This window comes from Palaemon carinicauda, chromosome 7 (genome assembly GCF_036898095.1).
Source record: "Palaemon carinicauda isolate YSFRI2023 chromosome 7, ASM3689809v2, whole genome shotgun sequence".
Lineage (NCBI taxonomy): Eukaryota > Metazoa > Arthropoda > Malacostraca > Decapoda > Palaemonidae > Palaemon > Palaemon carinicauda.
In genome coordinates, this window is record NC_090731.1 from 84,125,836 (window position 1) to 84,145,831 (window position 19,996).

At 40.7% G+C, this 19,996-nt stretch overlaps 1 protein-coding gene across 1 annotated transcript in view; it reads left to right on the forward strand.

Annotated features, from left to right (window-relative positions):
- Positions 1–19,996, forward strand: part of LOC137643600 (dnaJ homolog subfamily C member 1) — a 298,910-nt gene that overhangs the window by 147,692 nt on the left and 131,222 nt on the right. The window contains exon 3 of the mRNA XM_068376321.1: positions 2,390–2,608. Coding sequence (XP_068232422.1) covers positions 2,390–2,608 — 219 coding nt within the window. The remainder of the gene's footprint in view (positions 1–2,389; positions 2,609–19,996) is intronic.

A 19,996-nucleotide genomic window follows, 5' to 3' on the forward strand; every position in this document is an offset into this window, starting at 1 on the left:
GCCACGCTAATTGAGGGTCCCTCCGAGGTCGAAGTGCTGCCTTCTATCGGCGGAAATAAAAAATACATCCGGCGCTATGAGTACCACCTACGCGTACGGATATTGTTTACTTCGGGTGTCGAAAAAAAATTCGGGTGTAGAGTAGGAACGTGTTCGAATTGTACTTCGCGTGTCGAAAAATTCGGATACAACCGGTACGACGAAAATTGCTTACTTCGGGTGTCGAAATAAAATTCGGGTGTAGAGTCGAAAAATTGCTCGAATTTTACTTCGGATGTTGGAAAATTTGGATGTAGATACGTTCTTATGTAGAGGGTCCACTGTATAAGATCCGATCAGTTGAGGTTTTCACTTTATCCACATAAGTTGCCATTTACTCGTCACCCCTCTTTTTAGAAAAGCATCTTCTGCGAAGTGACAGGTAGTCTGGCATTCAGTGTTTGCAAGCCCGGTCTGTGTAAAATTCGTCCTTTCACTTAACACTGTACCAGCGAGACGGTTAGTCTCTCTTGGAGATGGAATCGCCAACTAAGCCTGTCCCTCCTTATGTCATTTTCTGGTCGCTATCTTTGAGGATATAGTAACAAGACTGCCCTTTCGTCCTTTATGATTCTAACTCTGTTTGTGCGCTTCCTTTTTGGATGTCATGCGATAGGACGTGCGTGTGAGTTTCCCCTGGTTAAATGTTTAGGCTTCTTTTATTTATCTCCTTTTTCAATTGGAGCCTTTCCTGCCACGAAGAACTTCTTTTGATGCCAGGCTCAAGATGGGTGCTTGACTGCTTGTCTTCGGTGTTCTGTAGAATTACAAAGATTTGTGTTTTTCATATGAGCCAAATTTTCCGTTGGAGTCTCTTTTAAGTATTTTGCCCTTCTCGTGTTCTTTGCGAGAACTTCTTCACCAGTCTTTTTGTTTTATGTTTGCCTCAGGGTCTCGTGGTTATGTGAGGAAGAGCTAGTTCGGCGAGAAGTGGTCTTATTTGTTTGTCACAGGAGTCGTGTTTGCTTCCCTTCGGCCATCGTCTGGCACTTCTCAAAAGGTGCTGTCTTCTAACCTCCCTTTAGCGATGAGTTGCCCATCCTCTTTCTATTCCTTCGCTTCGTAGATAGTACTATGCTATAAGCCGGGACATTTTATTGTTTCCTCAGAGAGGTTGGTGGATGATTCTGTACTTGCCCTTTCATGTGACTGTGCAGCTGATCATAGTTTGAACTGACCTACAGCTCTCCCTCAGCCTTGCTGTTTGCACTCCGCTTTGTATCAGTCAAGTATTGTTTGGGTTCAGTATTTTCTCGTTTAAATTAATTTTTTTTGTTACCTCCAATTCTTGAAAAGGGGAAATTCCTCCAATTCCCTCCTCTTTGTTAAAGTGTATAATCGGGCTGGAGGAATTAAATTAAGGTAATATTTATTAATATGGAATATATATTTCATAATCAATATTAGTAATACTCTACCTGGATAATTTACCTAGTCTCACCTAGTCTTCCTCGTTTCTGGTTTTACACAACTGGAGTAAAAGTTAAGTGAACTCTCATTCCACCTGTTAGTGTTGCCAATGACAGGACAGAATAGGGGTATCATGGTTGTTAATGTGGTTAAAGATTTGGGTGGATTATTGGGATTCAGGCTACACAAATTATCCAGGTAAGTATTATTGATGTTCATTTTAAAATGGAAATTCAATTTTTCTGATAATGGCCATACATTCAGACTTCATATCCACTGCCAGCTTTCTGTTATGGAGTAAGCCTATCACTTGCAACATCATGCTCTGGTAGTTAGGAGGCTGACAGGAGTCATGACTTTTGCTTCTATACATGAACAAAGTGCATTGCCATTTCCCAGAGTCAGTTAATCAGCCAGATTGGTTATAGGGGATTTCTGCCTTCCTTAGGATGAGTCTCCTGTTATAGGTTGATGGTTTGTATTACGTGTAAGAATAAATCACAATTTCTAAAGTAATTTTCCTTTTTCCTAACTATAGAAACCTGAGACCTATAAGTATCATTACCTGCCTCAGCTACCTTACAATTCCAAGGTTAAAGGTCAAAGTGACTGTCAACCATTATTTAGATTGTTAAAAAGTTGACCTGCCATTCCAGTTATGCTGTTCGTTGAAGTTGAACTTTTATTGAAGGTCTCAACTATGTAAAGTTTTGAAAAATACAAATTACTTTAAAAACTTATGATTTTAGTTGATTCTGAAAAATACACTGCAATTTTAACTTGTTTTGAATTATTTAGTGCTAATGAAGCATGATATATATCTTGTTTTTTGTTTTTAATGGTTCAAGTATGAATGTGATAATAAGCAGTTAGCCTCTGTTTTTAGCTGTTTACTCTCTGTGGTACATTATTACATAAAATATATCATTGTTTATTTCAGCTTGTTGCTGTCTATGAAGTTTTACGTGATGAGGGGAAAAGAGCACGCTATAATAGGGTACTTTTGGAAGGATTGCCTGATTGGCGATCTCCTCTGTACTATTATAGACGAGCACGGAAGATGTCTTTTATGGAGATATCTGTTATTCTCACTGTTGTTATATCAATTACTCAGTACCTCATGGCCTGGGGATCATATATCGATAAAAAGCAGACAATGGTAAGGAAGTGGTCTTGTTTCTACTCTTAATTAATAATTTTTTCACCATGAAGTTTGTTCCTACCCTGATACAAACCGTTGTCCTTTGATAGGAATATGTTTTCTGCATGGCTAGAAGTCTTTTGTTAAAATCATAATGAGGTGCTGTTAGTTACTGGTGGTGATGGAGGAAACCTCCATCCCCAGCCAGCACCTTGAGTAGCCACTTTGTTTTCAGCTGCCAGATAGTACTGTACAGACATAATTTCTAATTTTTTATTAAAGGCAATTTTCACCATAACTGTATCTGACTAACAGTTTCTGTATACCTGCCGATATAATGGACTACTAAAGATGATGTACAGTACTTCATAACTGAGGAGTGAACATTGTTTCACTGTCAATAGAAGGAGAACTTTAGGTTATTCCTTCACCTCTGCTGCATCTTTGCGTCTTAGCGTCAACGAGAGATTCATGCATTTTCTCCTTTCTTATCTCCTTTTTGGAGCATTAGTTATTTAAGACCAATCAATAGAAATTATGTATACTGTCATACCTCTCGACACCAAAGATTCTGCTTACGAAATTTTCACGCTGCGAGACGAGATGCAAAGAATTTTACAACTCGCATAGTGAAAAATGCTTTGCACAACAAAACGAGGTAGGGTATGAGAGCCAAATGGTCTCCGAGACTGATTTTAAAATTCTCCCGCCGCCAGCCTGTAAAGTTGCCACCATCCTCCCGCACTCCCATTGGAATTTCCCTACTCAGATGCTAGTTACCGCCATAGGATCCTACTCTCCTATTGGTCAGCATCTACTGTACTGTATCCCATCATGCATCTATTCATTGGCGTTAATCTTCCATTTCGTTTTGACAGCGGTATCGTATGCATTAACTTTGTGTTTGGGATTTCGTTTTTGTGGCTATTGTACTGTATCGTGTTGTGATATTACGTTAGTTTATTAGTCATTGTTCCTAAGAAAGTTACTGATGTGCAGGGAAAGAAGAGGATGATGCTTTCTGTGGAGACGAAGATGGGAATAATCAAGAAATACAAGCTGGCAAGCTGTTAAGTGTGACCCCAAAGGAATGTACCCAAAATCCGTCTATGATAGGAATGATCCTGAATTAGAAGGAAATCATCAAAGCAGCAACATCTTCTAAGGGCATGAATGTTTTTTCCAGTAAGAGGAGCCATGTCCATGATGAGATGGAAAAACTGCTGCTTGTTTGAATTAAGGACAAGGAAATAGCTGGAGACACGATCACCGAAACGATAATCTACCAGAAGGCGAGCGCCATTTTAGGTGATCTCTTGTGTGCTCAGGCCAAAGCTGACACAGGAGAAGGGACATCAAAGTAGGCACCCCCAGAGTTCAAGGCTTCTCGTGGGTGGATTGAAAAATTTAAGAGACGATCTGTTGCAGCATTCTGATCCCATGATGTATTTTCATGGCATGAAGATGGTCAACAGTCGTCTGGCACAGACACTGGAGGACCTGTCCGAATTTAACTTCGTCATGAACTACTGTCCAGGAGATTGGAATTCCGCAGCAGACTGGTTAACCCGGTGGCCTGTATTAACTGACTGTCTGCTCACTACTGGACCTGCTACTCCCAAGATGCCTACTGGACTGGCCTTGTATAAGGAGGTTTGTGGTGATCCAAATTCTCCTATAGAATCTTTGGAGCTAGTCATGAACTGCTGGATGGAAGGGTTAGGTGTCGCACCCGACTCGCAGCTGAAGGGAGCCAAGCTCCGGGGTGCCTTATTTCAGCAGTTTCTGAAGGAAGCCGGTCGACTAGGCTTCAAACTGGACCAGACTAGCAGGAACAGGATCAAGGCAATGCATTTTCCAAGTACAGTCCCAGCTCTGGAGCTGCTATTGGCAGCATCTAAGCTATTGAACCTGGAAATCTGGGTCCATTAGGGTCCCATTTTTCCTGTAGTCTATTTTGTGTATCTTTATTGTCTATGTGGAGTGTATTTTAAGCCTCTGATCGAGCTCTATAATCACGTCCCTCCAACTGACATAATTTTGGGCCATAAGACGGAGGGGAAATCTTGTGTGCGGGACGTTGAGGGCTTGGTCACTGGTGATCAGGAAGCACCAGAGGATTGTCTTGTAATTCAGTACGTAACTGAAACAGCACCTTGTCTATCCAGTTGTACACATGAGTCTCAACACTTGGAAGTAAGTATAGTAATGATACAGGAAACCTTATTTGTGCACTTGTTGATACAGGGGCGCAGGTTTGCCTTGTCAGTGAGACTGTACTGAGCCAACTTGGCATAGAGTACCAGGTACTGTCAGGAGAACAGTTAAAGGGGTTGACCGGGCCGACCTGCACCAGCATTCTAGGCTACATCCAGTTAGACATGAAGTCTCCTTCCAGGTGGAGACTACCATTGTTTAACTATGTGGTGGTAGCTGCCAAAGACATTACCTTTTGTTTTGTTCTTAGTAGGAATCTACTGGACGCAGTCTACCTGATATTGGATTCACCACTAGAACAGTTGGTGTATGACCACACTACTGTTTTTCAATTGCCTATCAAGGTACTCTCAGTGTCCATGCTGCATACCGAAACCACTGTCATGAAGGTGACTGACCCTGAACCTGATCAGGGAGTGTTTTCCGGGAATGCTCTTCTGTCCTTTCAATCAGGTGGTCAAGATCCAGGGAGATCATCGACAGATCCAATAACATCAAGATGATCTACTCCGGAGTTCCTGCATCTTGGGTTCCACGCTCCTATCTGCTGCCCTATAGGAGATGTTGGTCTGACCTGGAAGTGCACCAGGGTTTGCTAGTGAAGCGGAACCCAGATGGCTTGGTAGTCCCGGTTGTCACCTTCAGTGTACAGATAGACCTACAGTACGGTCCTGAATTATGGGATTCTCCATCTATGTGGTCTGTAGTTTTCAAAAATAAATTTTCTGTATCTGCAAAGCTGTTCAAAGTCTGCCAGTCAAGCACTACAAAATATTTCAAATCTATTGTCTTTTTAAATGTATTGGTAGCCTTAATACGGTGCTCGATAATAAATGTTACCAAACGATATTTACCTTACATTTTATTAACAATTTCACAATAAATAGCCTAATTAAGGAAAAATTCTATATTAACAAGGAAATCAGCTTTCAACAATGCGAGTCCAGCTGACAAAATGTAAACAGAATTGTGGTTACGTTCATGGCAATCTTTATCTTTCTCAAACCTTTAGATAATTTTAATGGTAGTGTCAATGATGGTATAACAAAGCATTATTTTTAGCACTGTATATATAAAAGCTTTATTTTCCCTGTGGGTCTTCAAGGTTTTCACACGTGGGCTGGGTTCATTTATCGGCAGTGAATAATGTAAATTTCGGTAACAAGTCGGTAATATTTTGTCATATTCTAAACCAGAGGTCGGCAATCTTTTGAACATAATGTGCCACTTGATACTTGAGACCTTTATTTTTACTACCTTGCGTGCCAGTTGTTATTTTTAGCACTATATAGGAAAATGAAAATTATAATTGTTCAGTATGTAGTGAAAATTTTGATTATAATCTATTTTCCTGAACATGCATAACATAAATATAATAATTTTGTTACATTTAGTATTCTTTGTAACAAAAATATCTTAGATTTCAAGTTTATACCTCACAATATCAATGAGATCCTTGCCCTTGCTTCCCAAAGGCTAAAGTTTAAATTCTAGATTAATATTTGGACACCTTGAATTTCATACAACCCTCAGAGTGATCCATTGTAAGTGTGCTGCGATGGAGACTGAGGATGTGCTTCATGTGTGAAAATAATTTTCTTGATGAACTATGCAGTGCAATTTCAGACCGGATGGCCCAATGTTATCCTCAACCATTTTGTAAAGCCCTTATTTTTTTCCTTCCCTAAACAGGAGCACCATCTCTTGTAATGGCAAAAATCTTTCCTGTGTCTTCCTCTCTGTTCTCAAAATGGTTAGTGAATGCCTTTAGTATGTATTCTTCCTTAGCACTGTCATACATAGGTTTAAGACAACATAGCTCCTTGTGTACCTCTGTGTCAATATACCTGGTAAAAACAGCCAAGCGGGGAAGGACATAAATATCCACGCTTTCATCCAGGCACTCTGAGCACACATGTACTTCTTACAGCAACAAATTGCTGCTGATTTGCATTATCAGCCATTTCATGGATACGTCTCTCCACGGTTCTAGCTGAGACAGATGTCTTTTATCCTTGAGATGAAAACTTGTTTGTTTAATATGATATCGAATATAACTTCAGTACACTCTAGAAAAGCTGCTTTTGAAAATATGCATCCGTAAGTCTTTCCATGCTTAGCAATAAACAAAGCTAGTATATAACTGGCTTCAGTTTCATTGTTTTTGCCGGCATTCAAGATTTTGAACACATTACTTTGATTCTCACAGCGGGCAACTGCTTTCTTAATCACCTCATCTTTGGCAGCACTATCCTTGAAAACCTGCTTTTTTTTTCAAAGTGTGCTTTAGCACTCGATGTGCAACACATGACATTTTTGCAGCAGAGAGCACCCAAAGCACAATCATGCTGTTGATTAAATCCAAAGTAATTTGTCCATGATGACTGAAATAATCGGATATCAAGCTTGATTTTTTTCACATTAGCCATGGTGACAAAAAATTAGAAATACTCACTGAAACAATAGGGACCATACTCATGTAGCTTAATCCATATCTCAAGGAATTATAAAAGCGACCATACTCAGGTAGCCAATCTGACCGGATTGGGGAAATTACTTGATCCTGGATTAAGGCATGCAAAATCGTATTTGGGCTGACCAGCACATATCATAGGAAAGGAAACATAGATAGATAGATAGATAGATATAATAATTTAAATCATTAAGTAAATAATGTAAACCATAAAGATAAAAGTAATGATGCACAATACACATTCTCTCTCTCTCTCTCTCTCTCGCTCTCTCTCTCTCTCTCTCTCTCTCTCTCTCTCTCTCTCTCTCTCTCTCTCTCTCTCTCTCATTTTTTTCTTAGGATTTTTTCTTTGTTCCTTCGAATCAAATGCCATGCCATAAACAAGCACTCCTCGTGCCAAAACTGGCACGCATGTCATAGGTTGCCGACCCCTGTTCTAAACAGTTTAGATCTGCTTTACAAAGATTTGTTTTGTATAGTAGAAGGTGTAATTATAAAAACCTTTCTCTCAGAGAGAGAGAGAGAGAGAGAGAGAGAGAGAGAGAGAGAGAGAGAGAGAGAGAGAGAGAGAGAGAGAGAGAGAGAGATTTGATGCCAGAAAATCTGTGTGTGTGTGTGTGTAAGAAATAATATCTTAGTTCACATATGACAACCTGAGTTTAAGAATGAAATTAACATGACTAATGTTACATGTATTTGCGGTGATCAATTCCTTGCTTAGGTGGTACAAGAAACAAAAACATGGCATTCGATTACAACAGCTGATTATCTCTCTCTCTCTCTCTCTCTCTCTCTCTCTCTCTCTCTCTCTCTCTCTCTCTCTCTCTCTCTCTCTCTCTCTCATGTTATACAATACTTACATATAGATGAAGAAACCAAAATCAGGTTTCTTAAAAAGTGTCAATTAAGTTTGGAAAAAAAAATATACCGTGTATAAAGCCATTTCAATCGGAGCTTAAAATACGGCATCCCATTTCGTCAGCAAACCACTAATTTTTAGGAAACGTCATTTTATTCTAGCATATTCCTACTATTCAAATAGTTAATTGTGCTCCAAGAAAAACATTTACTTTTGTTTTAAATTTCAGGTGTGTTTTTAAAAATTGAGTATTGCTGACTTCCTTTTGTTTTACTTTTGACTGTGATCAGATCAGCTGATGTCTAGCAGCCGCTCTCAAGAATATGCGCGTACGAATACAGTAACAAAGTATTGTTTATACCATTTCTTAACTTATTCAAAACATCTATACAGTTAATATTACATAAGCACTAATGTGTTATAACCGATCATATTTTTTTTGTTTCCTTTTAAAACTATCATTTCTGGGATCGACCTGTGTCGCTCCGTTAAATGCTCCTCTACCACCATTTCTAAGGCATAGTTATTGCTAAATATACCAGAGAAAAAAAGGATGCATGGAATGCCAGGAATAAACCCAGCTCGCTCACTCTATGAGTGTCGGTATAGTAAACTGGGGCGTGCTGTAACCATGACCATAGGTCCCTCACCAATTAGACCTCTCCCTCATCAACATCCCTCGGAACAACGAGGTGCCATCCTACACCCGTCTGCTGCCTGCTACTACGACTATCCTTCCCCACCCCTACACCTCCCCACCCCCTTAACTCATTCCTCCACAGCACCAGAGTTGGTCAGACGTGTTTTGCTTTGCTCTGTGTGGTTTTGTGTTTCTGAAGATGTCCGACGTTTTAGAGATCCCTGCTCCCAAGTTGAGTATTATATTTGTCTGTTTGGGATTTCCAGGTAGCGACACTCATTTAATCTTTTACCGTGTTGGGTTTTTTAATTTTATCATCTTATCGCAGCCTGTTCAGGTTCCTTTACGGGGGTTCGCCCGCGGCCATTTTGGTGTCGCTTCCTCGTGATCTCTTTGTTTATAGGGCTTTCATTTAGTTCCTTATATTATTTGCAAGCCCTTTTTATGTTATGGATATCTAATTTAATGTTTTGTCATGATTGTATTTTATTTTTATGACTTTGCGCTGTGCTTGTTAGCCTACTTGGCCGAACCGTAAGCTGTTTCGGTGGGTAGCCTTTCCTGCCAGCCTTTATGTTTTTTTTTAGTTCTTTTCGGGGAGACGAAACGCTCGTTTGGTTGTTCTGGATCGTTATTTTCCCGATTTCAAAAGCCTTGTTGGTATTTATTTGCTTTGTGCCCTCTCCATTTCGGCATTTTCCCGATTTTGAAAGGTTTAGTTTTTATTTTGTTACACCGTGTTCTTTTCCCCCTAATGTCCTCATTTTGCGTGTTAGCATTTATTCTAGTCATTTTATGTCTGCCATTATATTGTGTTATTACATACTACGCCGGAAGCTACATGCTTGCTGCCTTTACGGGTCTTTCCTTTGTGTTTCGGTGGGTGGCCTCCCCCTTCCAATCACAATGGTCACCTGATTTTGTGCTGGTCTCCCCCCCCCCTCTTGGTGTCCTTCCCGTTACGCCTTTCGCCTCCCTCTTCCTAGGAGGTTGGCTTTGGTCAAGTGCTCTCTGGTAGAAAACGGGAAGTTCCTCGAGGTGGGGGGCTGGCCCATACGCTCCCTACGTCGGTGCGGGTAGCGCTCTCTTCTCGCTTCACCTCGGTTGGGCACCAGGCGTTTGAGACTGGGTATGCGCCTTGCCTCCCGACATTCACCCCCCCCCTCCCCCCGTGTTATCCATCCTTGTTGTTATCCTCCCGTCCCGGAGGGTTGGGATAATTTAGATTCATTTCTACGTCCTGTAATGATTTCTTACCTGACATCAAGAAATTTGTTTGCAATAAATGGGAACAGCAATGGGATAGCCTAGATGGGAATAAAATGCGAGAGGTAACAAATGACATATCTCCTTGGAGGTATAATATGATGCCCCGAAAATGGGAGACGTCTCTTTGTCGTCTCCGTATTGGTCACACTCGGTTGACACACGAGTTTCTGCTGAAGGGCCAACACCAACCGTATTGTGACGACTGTTTAGTACCTCTAACAGTAAGTCATTTGTTGACCGAATGCCCCAATTATAACAACTTAAGGAATAGATATTTGTTTGAGGCTCGAGGTGAGGGTGGCAGGTTCATCCTTGCCAAGATTCTTGGAAATGATGTGTCCTACCATGCAAGTGGCATTTTTAGATTTATTTCAGAAGCAGGTCTTCTGAAAAATATTTAACTTTTATGACATAAAACTTTTATGACTTTAATTGAATACTCTTTTATTTTTTATTTTATTTTATTTTTTATTTTTGTATACATAAATTAAATGTTACCGGCGTCAATGACCTCAGATGTCAGGATGCCTGAAAACTTTAAATCAATCAATCAATCAATCATTTCTACGTTTGGTAGTTGTCTTTCTTCGATCGGATTCAGATACCCCACTCTGTACTGATACCGTTCTTTATCCTATATTTGTTAACGTTTTGTGTTGTTGATTGGTTCGCGGGAGGGCGACTGCAGCGGAGCTTATAATGTATTTCGGGGTTACATACATAGCATTTTTGCGCCGAACTTACGCATGTATTCCGGCATTATTATTATATAATTTTAGTTTATGCGCCGGACTTTCGGATCATCGCCCGGATTCGGGATGAGACTATAGCCTTCCGCGATGATTTAGTAGGCGATGATGTTCTCGATGACGTCGCGGCCATTAATTTGGATGTTGAACCTATGGTCGTTGATTCGACTGGTACAGGTAGGGTGGTAGGTACGGCAGGTGATGTTCGGCGTAAGGTACCTTTCCTTATTCCAGCTCATTCTCTCTCTTCTTCTGATTCCTTTTTTCAGGGTTTCCGTGGTAAAATCATGGACAAATCATGCTCAGTGGTTCCTAAACTTCAGCATGTTAACCTTTTTACCCCCAAAGGACGTACTGGTACGTTTCACAAAAGCCATCCCTTTACCCCCATGGACGTACCGGTACGTCCTTGCAAAAAAATGGTATAAAAATCTGTTTTTCATATTTTTTGATAATTTTTTGAGAAAATTCGGGCATTTTCCAAGAGAATGAGACCAACCTGACCTCTCTATGACAAAAATTATGGCTGTTAGAGCAATTTAAAAAAAATATACTGCAAAATGTGCAGGGAAAAAAATAACCCCCTGGGGGTTAAGGGTTGGAAATTTCTAAAAACCCCGGGGGTAAAAGGGTTAAAAAGGCTTTACCTAAGGTTAGTAAGCCTTCCAAAATCCTTAAGTCTCTTTCCATCAAGACATCATTATACTTTGTTCAGCAAGGAGACAGCATATATTGTCAAACAAGCAGTTAGTCCACAGGACTTTTTGTGTACGCTGGGCCACCAGGACTACACTCCCGTATACCAGGACATCCATCATCGAGGAAGTATCTAGCATCATACAGGCATACCAGTTCAAGGTGCGATGTTTCTGTTTCGAGGGCACCTCAGGTTTTCACGAGAGTTTTTACCCAAGTGTCAACCTAGGTTTACAGGATCGGCATCGTTCTCCAAAGACTTTGGGGCAACTGGCTAATCCTAACAGAATCGGTGGCTTCCCTTCGTCATCACTGAGACAACTCCTTGAGGTTACCGCAATCTGAGGATCGAATCAAATCTCGAGAGATATACCTACTTCCTTATCAGAGACTGCTGTTCTTATACATGATCATAGTCATCAGCCTGGTGTTTTCCTCAAGATGATGTGGTCCAAAGACAGAAGAAGGTGGCAATTCTCTTCCTTCAACGAGACGCACTCCCAACCAGCAGTGGTTACGTCTCATAGGTCACTGTTTCACTCTGGTTCGTTTACCCCGCATCGGACTCCTCCGAATTCTACCTCTACAGTGGCAGCCAGATCCCAGGGATCTAATTTTATTGGTCCCTATGGGTTCCAGACAGAAGATGGGTGACAGATGAGAATCTCTGCAGAGGGGTCGACCTCCTCGTTCCTTCCCCGGATTTAATGCTCCTTCCAGATGCATCAAAAGAAAAAACTGGGGGACCACATGCTATACCACACAGCCTCCGGGGTCTGCTCAGCGTTTAAATGGTACCGTCATATAAATCTCCTAGAGATAAGGGCAGCCTTCCTAACCCTACAGAAGTCACATCAGTTCTTGATGGGTCACTCTGTGCTTTTATCTTGCAACAAGACCATGGTAGTGGCTTATGTAGAAGAAACAAGGTGGTACCTTTTTTACAGTCCCTTTGTCATCTAGCATGGGTATGCTAAGATGGGCAGAAGACGGCTTGGTTTCCCTATCACTTGGCTTATTCTGGACAGTAGGAATGTGCTCACGGTCATCTGAGCAGAGCTATTCAGGTAATGACTTCCGAACTGTCTTTGAATCATCCTGTAGCCAACACAGTCCTGACTTTGAGGGATTCCCTAACGTGGATATATTTGTGACATCCTTGAACAATGGGCTCCTGCACTACTGTTCACCAGTCCCGGATTCCCGGACTCTATGGCAGGATGCATTTTAGCAACGGTAGATCAACATCAATGCTTTCACCGTTTCCTCCGTGTTGCTTGATGAGAAGGGTACTTAACAAGGCAAGGTCATGTGCAACCTAACAGTGACCCTCATAGTCCCACTTGGCATCTGCAGGATGGTTCCCATACCTTCTTCAGCTGCTGATGGAAGTCCTAAGAAAACTCCCTTCACGACATGATCTACGCAAACAGCCACACGTGACATCTTCCACGGAGCCGTAGGTCCACTACATCTTCACGCCTGGACTTTTTCTAACATCTCCTTACATAGAGAAGCGTTTCACAGCAAGTTGTGAATAGTATGTTCCGGATTCCTCCAGAATTCTTCAGCTACCGTTTACCAAGCTAAGTGGACTACCTTTTGTGGTCGGTCTCGGCGGTGAAAGGCTTCTGCTTGGCCTTGAGCCTCACCTTAGGCTGAAAGGAGTTAACTTTTCCTCTTTGTTGGTATTGCCTCTCTTCAGACAGAGTTCGAGCCTACCAGTCCTTAGTAGGAAGTTAGACATCCTACATGAAGTGTGGTTCGCAACCTTCAGTCCCTGAAGGGTGCTCCCTACAACACAAGACACTTAAACAGCAGATTTTCACCTGACCTTGAAGACAGGTTTCTCACTTGTGTTGGCTTCATCCAAGAAAGTCTCCGAATTCCATGGTCTGCCTACGACATCTCTCATTTACGGCTATGGGGAAGGTAATGCTCGACTTCGTTCCTGGCAGCATCTGATCCCAGATTTGAGCCCTTTTGGATGGGGACTCCTTTGTAGCATGACCAATGATCCAGATCAACAGCTACTATGCCAGGGAGGAGATTGAGGTGCTACCTCAAGAGAACTACAAGAGCTCACCCCCAAGTGTCAGCACTCTTCTTCAGCTCAAAGGAAGGTCAAGAGAAGGATCACCAAGAACATGTTCTCGGCTTGGATTTGCAAGGTCATAGACCGGGCATTGAATCCCTATTCTCATCAGCAGAGGAGACTTTGAGCTCTTAACGTTAGGGGCAGAAATACATCCCTAGGGTTTAAGAACTACTTTGTGACGCAGGCCCTACAAGCGGGCGTGTGGAAGTGTCAAACAACCTTCACTGCCCACTTCCTGTAAGATGTGACTCACAGGAACATGGAAAAATTCTCCTTTAGCCCTGTGGTGGCTACAAAATAAATGGTTTAAACACCTCAGGCTCCTTGATGGACAAGTAGCAGATGGTGGAGGGCAGACTTTAACTGGGGTTAAGTCTAGGATGAATGATAAAGAAAGACTGGCTGGCTTTTTCTTTCATCTTCCCCTCTTTGGGGAACAGCACCCACGGTACTCTGCAAAGCTGGCCTCTGCTTTCTGCAGGTTGAACCATTTTCCTTGTGTAACATGGTATAGAGATATATACTTGTTACGTCCCCATACCCCCTGGCAAGTTTGGATTGGGTAATGTCTATAGTTGATTGTTACGTCCCCATACCCCCTGGCAAGTTGGGATTGGGTAACGTCTATAGTTGATTCAAAGATTCCTACGTTTCTGAGAATTTTTACTTAGACTAGTCACACTACTAGTATCACGCAATCAGATTGTTCAGGCCGCTAACCTTGCTTTGCACGGAATTCATCGAGGTGCAGGGTCTTTCCCTGTTATGGGCAGAGCACGTACGGGGAAAACCTGTTCAAAAGGCACCTAGTTGGTTTGGACTTCCACCCTCCAAATGGGTGAGTCATCCCTAATAAAGTGCAAAAGGTTTGTATTTAGTGTCAGAACAAATGTCAAATTTGAAAGTAATTTATATTTTTCCTAACAATACAAACCTGTAGCTATTCATACAAATTAGCTCCTCATCACCCGTCCCTGATAAGTCCTGCCTGCAAGCAAAAGTGTTAATAGATCACAGGTGTTTGTGTGAGTGGGGTAGCTGGCTATGCCCCCTACCCTCCTGTTTACCAAGCCTTGGGGTAGTTACACCTTGATAAAAGTCTTATGGCTAATTTCAGCTTTGCCAAAAGCTTAACCCTAATAAAGAGCTCACTTTCAAATTTGTCATTTTTTTCTCTTAGTTCATCCTTGCCTGACAAGGGACTCAGTTCAGTTGGTGCTGCTAGTGTGCCACAGCCCACCTTCTCCCATCTTCCACCACAAATGAAGCTTCATATGGTGACTCCTCTACTGCTGCAACCTTAGCATTCACCAAGGTGACCCAAGGTAGTACCAGGGCCTATTTGAACTATGTCACAGTTGCTTGTTATTCATTTCTATTCCTACCATGCTCATGTGTCTTTTTCACATCTATCCTCCTGTCACCCAGGGCTTTCTTCACTCAATCCATCCACCCAAACATTGGCCTTCCTCTTGCACTTCTCCCATCAACTCTTGCATTCATCACATTTTTCAACAGATGACCATTTTCCATCTTCTGTACATGGCCAAACCACCTGAACACAGTCATATCTACTCTAGCTGCTAATTTATTCCTCACACCCCTTCTCACTCTTAATACCTCTTTCATAACCCTATCCAATCGAGGCACACTAGCTATACTCCTCAGACAATTCATCTCAAGCACATTCAATTTTTGTCTTTGTCACTTTCATTCCCCATAAGCTTGATCCATACATCACAGTTGGTACAATCACTCTCTCGTACAGAACTCTCTTTAAATTCATCCCTAACCCTCTATTCTATACAATTCTCTTCACTGCCCCCAACACTTTCCATCCTTCATTTAGTATCTGATGTATATCTGCTTCCACTCCACCATTTGCAGCAACAACAGAACCCAAATACTTTAATTGATCTACTTCCTCTAGTAACTCTCCATTTAGCAATACATTTAGTCTAGCACCCCCCTCCATTCTTGTGCACCTCAAAATATTACTCTTACCCACATCAACTCTCAACTTTCATCTTTCACACCCTTTCAAACTCTGTCACTAATTGACACAGCTTTTCCTCCTAGTCTGCAATTAATACAGTGTCATCCCCAAATAACAATGAATTCACCTCCCATTCATGATCACTCTCATCTATCAGTTTTGATATTTAATCAAGAACTCTAGCATTCGCATCTCGTACAGCCCCCATCAACAAACAAATTGAGCAACAATGGCAACATCACATATCCCTGTCTCAGCGCCCTTCTTGCTCCATTCCCTATCCTAACACCCGCCTTATGCTTTATTGCTTATTTATACTCTTCACTGCTTGCAACAACCGTTCACCAATTCCATATAACCTCATCACATTCCTCATCCCATCCCTATCAACTCTATCATAAGATTTTTCAAAATCCCTAAATACATAATATACATCCTTACTTTTTTCTAAATATTTCACTCATATCTGTCTAACTATAAAAATTTGGTCCATGCAACAACTACTGTACCTTTTCTAAAGCCACCCTACTCTTCTAAGATTGCATGCTCTGTTTTATCCTTAATCCTATTAATTAACACTACCATACACTTTTCCAAAGGTGCTCAATTAACTAATTCCTGTAGAATTACAACACTCCTGCACATCGCCCTTATCTTTGAATAGTGGAACACCATTAACAACATAAAACTTATATTAAACAATCTCACTAACTCTTCCAGCACAGTCACATCCCCTTCCTTTAACATCTCAGCCCTCACACCATCCATATCAGGGGCTTTTCCTGCTCGTTTCATCGATTGCTCTCTTTACTAACTCTCCTGTAATCTCTCCCTTTCTCATCTCCCATCATTGGCACTTAAAAACCTGCAACAGCAATTATATCTGGCTCCCTATCATTCTCAACATTCAGAAATCTTTCAAAATATTCTGCCCACCATTTTCTTACCTCATCTCCTTTCAACAACCTTCCATTTTCATCTTTCACACACTTCACTCCCAAATCCACCCTTTCTTACACTATATTATTAGTTAAGTAACAACCCTAGTTGGAAAAGCAGGATGCTATAAGCCATAGGGAAAATAGCCCAGCCCCAGTGAGGAAAGGAAATAAAGAAATAAATAGACTATATATGAGAAGTAATTGTAAAAAATATAAAATATTATATGATCAGTAGCAGTATCAAAATAGATCTGTCATATATAAGCAATGAAGAGAGAATCATGTCAACCTGTTTAACATAGAAATATTCACTGCAAGTTTTGAACTTTCAAAGTTCAAATGATTCAACTCCTTGATTGGCAGGATCATTCTGCAATCTGGAAACAGTTGGAATAAAAATTCTAGAATACTGTGAAGTGTTGAAACTTATGATGGAGAATGCAAGACTGTTAGAATTAACTTGGAAGATCAGAATCCAAAGGATGGTCAATATTACAAAAAAATCTTATGCAACATGCATAAAGAACTAACTGAATGATATTGCCATAGATTAGTATCAATATGATGTATAAGAAATTTAACAGACCTCAAATTTTTTGTGCCAACAAATTAAGATGAGAGTCAGTAACTGGAGACCAGGTAGGAGAGATATACAAGAAACATAGAATGAAAGAATTAAAAAATTTTCCAGGATAAATTAATTAATCAAAATCTTGGAAGACTTTCTCAGGAAGCCAATTTTTTTTGCAATTGAAGAAGAAACCTACCAAAACTAAATTTGCAAACAGGAATCACATCTAAAATTTTTAAGGAGTTGTATTTAGTTATAAAAACCTTATTAATGCAGAAATCTATATGTTGAGGTGCCACTGTCCTGGACTTATTTACAATCATACTTTGAGTTTAGTTAGGATTCAACCTCATGCCCCAAAATTTGCACTATGCACTAATTTTAACTAGATCTCTGTTAAGTGATTCAACAACCCTAGATCTACATTCAAGTTATGAAATTTATACAAAGAGAATAGTACAGTCTGCATATGCAACAAGCTTTTTTCTAGGCTAAGCAAAAAATCATGTGTCTATACGAGGAAAGTAATAGTCCAAGGACACTACCCTGAGGAACACCGGATATTATATTCATATACTTATTAGGGTGCCCATCAACAACAACTCTTTGCATTCTATTACTTAAAATTTCAATAATGATGCCAAGAAAAGTTCCAACTACTCCCAACTGAGTTTGGAAACAGGGTCCTCATGATTAACATGGTCAAGGCCAATCATACGAACTTCCTGACCCTAATCGAAGGATTTGTATACAGCATTGGAAATTGTAATAAGGGCACCACATGCTCCATGGTTGTTGCGAAAGCCAAAATGCAAACTATAGAACAGATCATTACGTACAGCATACTTACGTATATAGATATTTTGCCAAAAGATGTTAAAAAACTTTATGTAATATGGGAGTTATGGAAATTGGCTGGTAACCAGTTGAGCTAGAGCAACTACAGACACATTTATCTATTGGAGTAACATAACCAATTCTTCAAAAAGTGATAAAAGAACTTTTTGCCAACTTGCAAATAATAACAGACAACTTAGGAGCTAAGAAATATCTTGTTTTTAATAAAAAAAAAAGAAAAAAGAAAAAAAAAAACAATGGAAAAATACCACTCGGATGTATACCTCAGAGCGTTTTAATTTCATGTTACCGAAAAGCTAAACTAGTTACTTTATTTTTAGGAAAACAGGTATGATGAAGATTGAGTTTCTTATTACTATGCTTTCTGTCAAATACATCAGCCAAAATGGTTGCCTTTTCCTTTGGACAGTTGAGTGAGAGAGCTATCTGGATTAAGTAAAAGAGGAGTTGGTGTATACTAAGTCTAACCAGTTACCAGATCTGTGAGTACCTTCACTAATGAATTTGTTCACAGCCAGGTTAATTTGCAAATACCAAAGCTCTTGAGCCGTGGCAATCAGTAGGAAAATTAGAATTTAAAATTTTTACTCCATATAGTGAGCATAGAAATCACTAAGCACAAAATAATTATTATTATTATTACAGTGATACCTTTCAATAAGAAAGCTTCTGCATACAAAATTTTCATGCTAAATGAGATGGGAAGATTGTTTCCAACTCGTTGCAAAAAAAATGTTTCATGCCGAGAATCGAGGTATGGTACGACGTTCGCCCGACTGCCGAGACCAATTTTATAATTCGCGCACCACTAACCGTAAACACTCCTCCATCCTCCCGTGCTCCCATTGGTTATCTCCCTACTCTGATGCTCATTACCGCCAGTATGATCCTGCTCTCCTATTGGTCGGCATCCATCCCATCATGCATTTATGTATCGGCGTCCCTTGCTCATTTCGTTTCGGCAGCACTATTGTTAACATTGAATTCGTGTTGGGGATTTCCCTTTTGTTCTTTTAGTTGTGAACTGTATTGTGTTGCATTATTTAATTGTACATTATTAGCCATGGGTCACAAGAAAGTTGTTGATGTGCAGGGAAAGAAGAAGAGGATGCTTTCTATTGAGACGAGCTTGAGATAATGAAGAAATATGAGGCTGGCACGCGGTTAAGTGTGATCGCTAAGGAATATGGCCGAAATCCGTCTACGACAGGAACCATACTTGAACTGAAGGAAGCCATCAAAGCAGCAACACTTTCTAAGAGCATGACTGTTTCCTCCAGCAAGAGGAGCCATGTCCATAGTAAGATGGAAAGACTGCTGCTTATTTGGATTAAGAACGGAAATCTCTGGGGACACGATCACCAAGATGATAATCTGCCAGAAGGCTAGCGCCATTTTCGGTGATCTCGTGCGTGCTCAGGCCAAAGACGACGCAGGAAAAGGGAACTCGAAGCAGGCACCCCCAGAGTTCAAGGCTTCTTGTGGGTGGTTTGAAAAATTTAAGAGATGATCTCGCGTTCATTCGGTGGTGCAGTATGGTGAGGTTGCCAGCTCGGATACGAAAGCAGCCAAAGCCTTTGTTAAGACGTTCAACAAGTTGAATCTCCAGGAAGGCTACAGTCCCAGCAAATGTTTAACCGTGATGAAACTAGGTTTTTATTTTTTTTTTTTTTTTTTTTTTTTTTTTTTTTTTTTTTTTTTTTTTTTTTTGAAGAAAATGCCTCGTCAGATGTACATTACGACGGAAGAAAAGAAGCTACCCGGGCAAAAGCCTATGAAGGACAGGCTTACCCTTGCACTCTGTACAAATGCCAGTGGGGATTGTTCGGTGAAACCCCTGCTGGTGTATACTCTGAGACTCCTCAAGCCTTCAAGGCCCTCAAAGTGATTAAGGAGAAGTTTCCGGTGCTGTGGAGGGCTAACACAAAAGCCTGGGTAACAAGAAGCTTGTTCACCGAGTGGGTAAATGTTTGTTTTGGCACGGCTGTGAAAAAATATTTGGAAGAGAAGTGCCTCCCTCTAAAATGACTGCTGGTGTT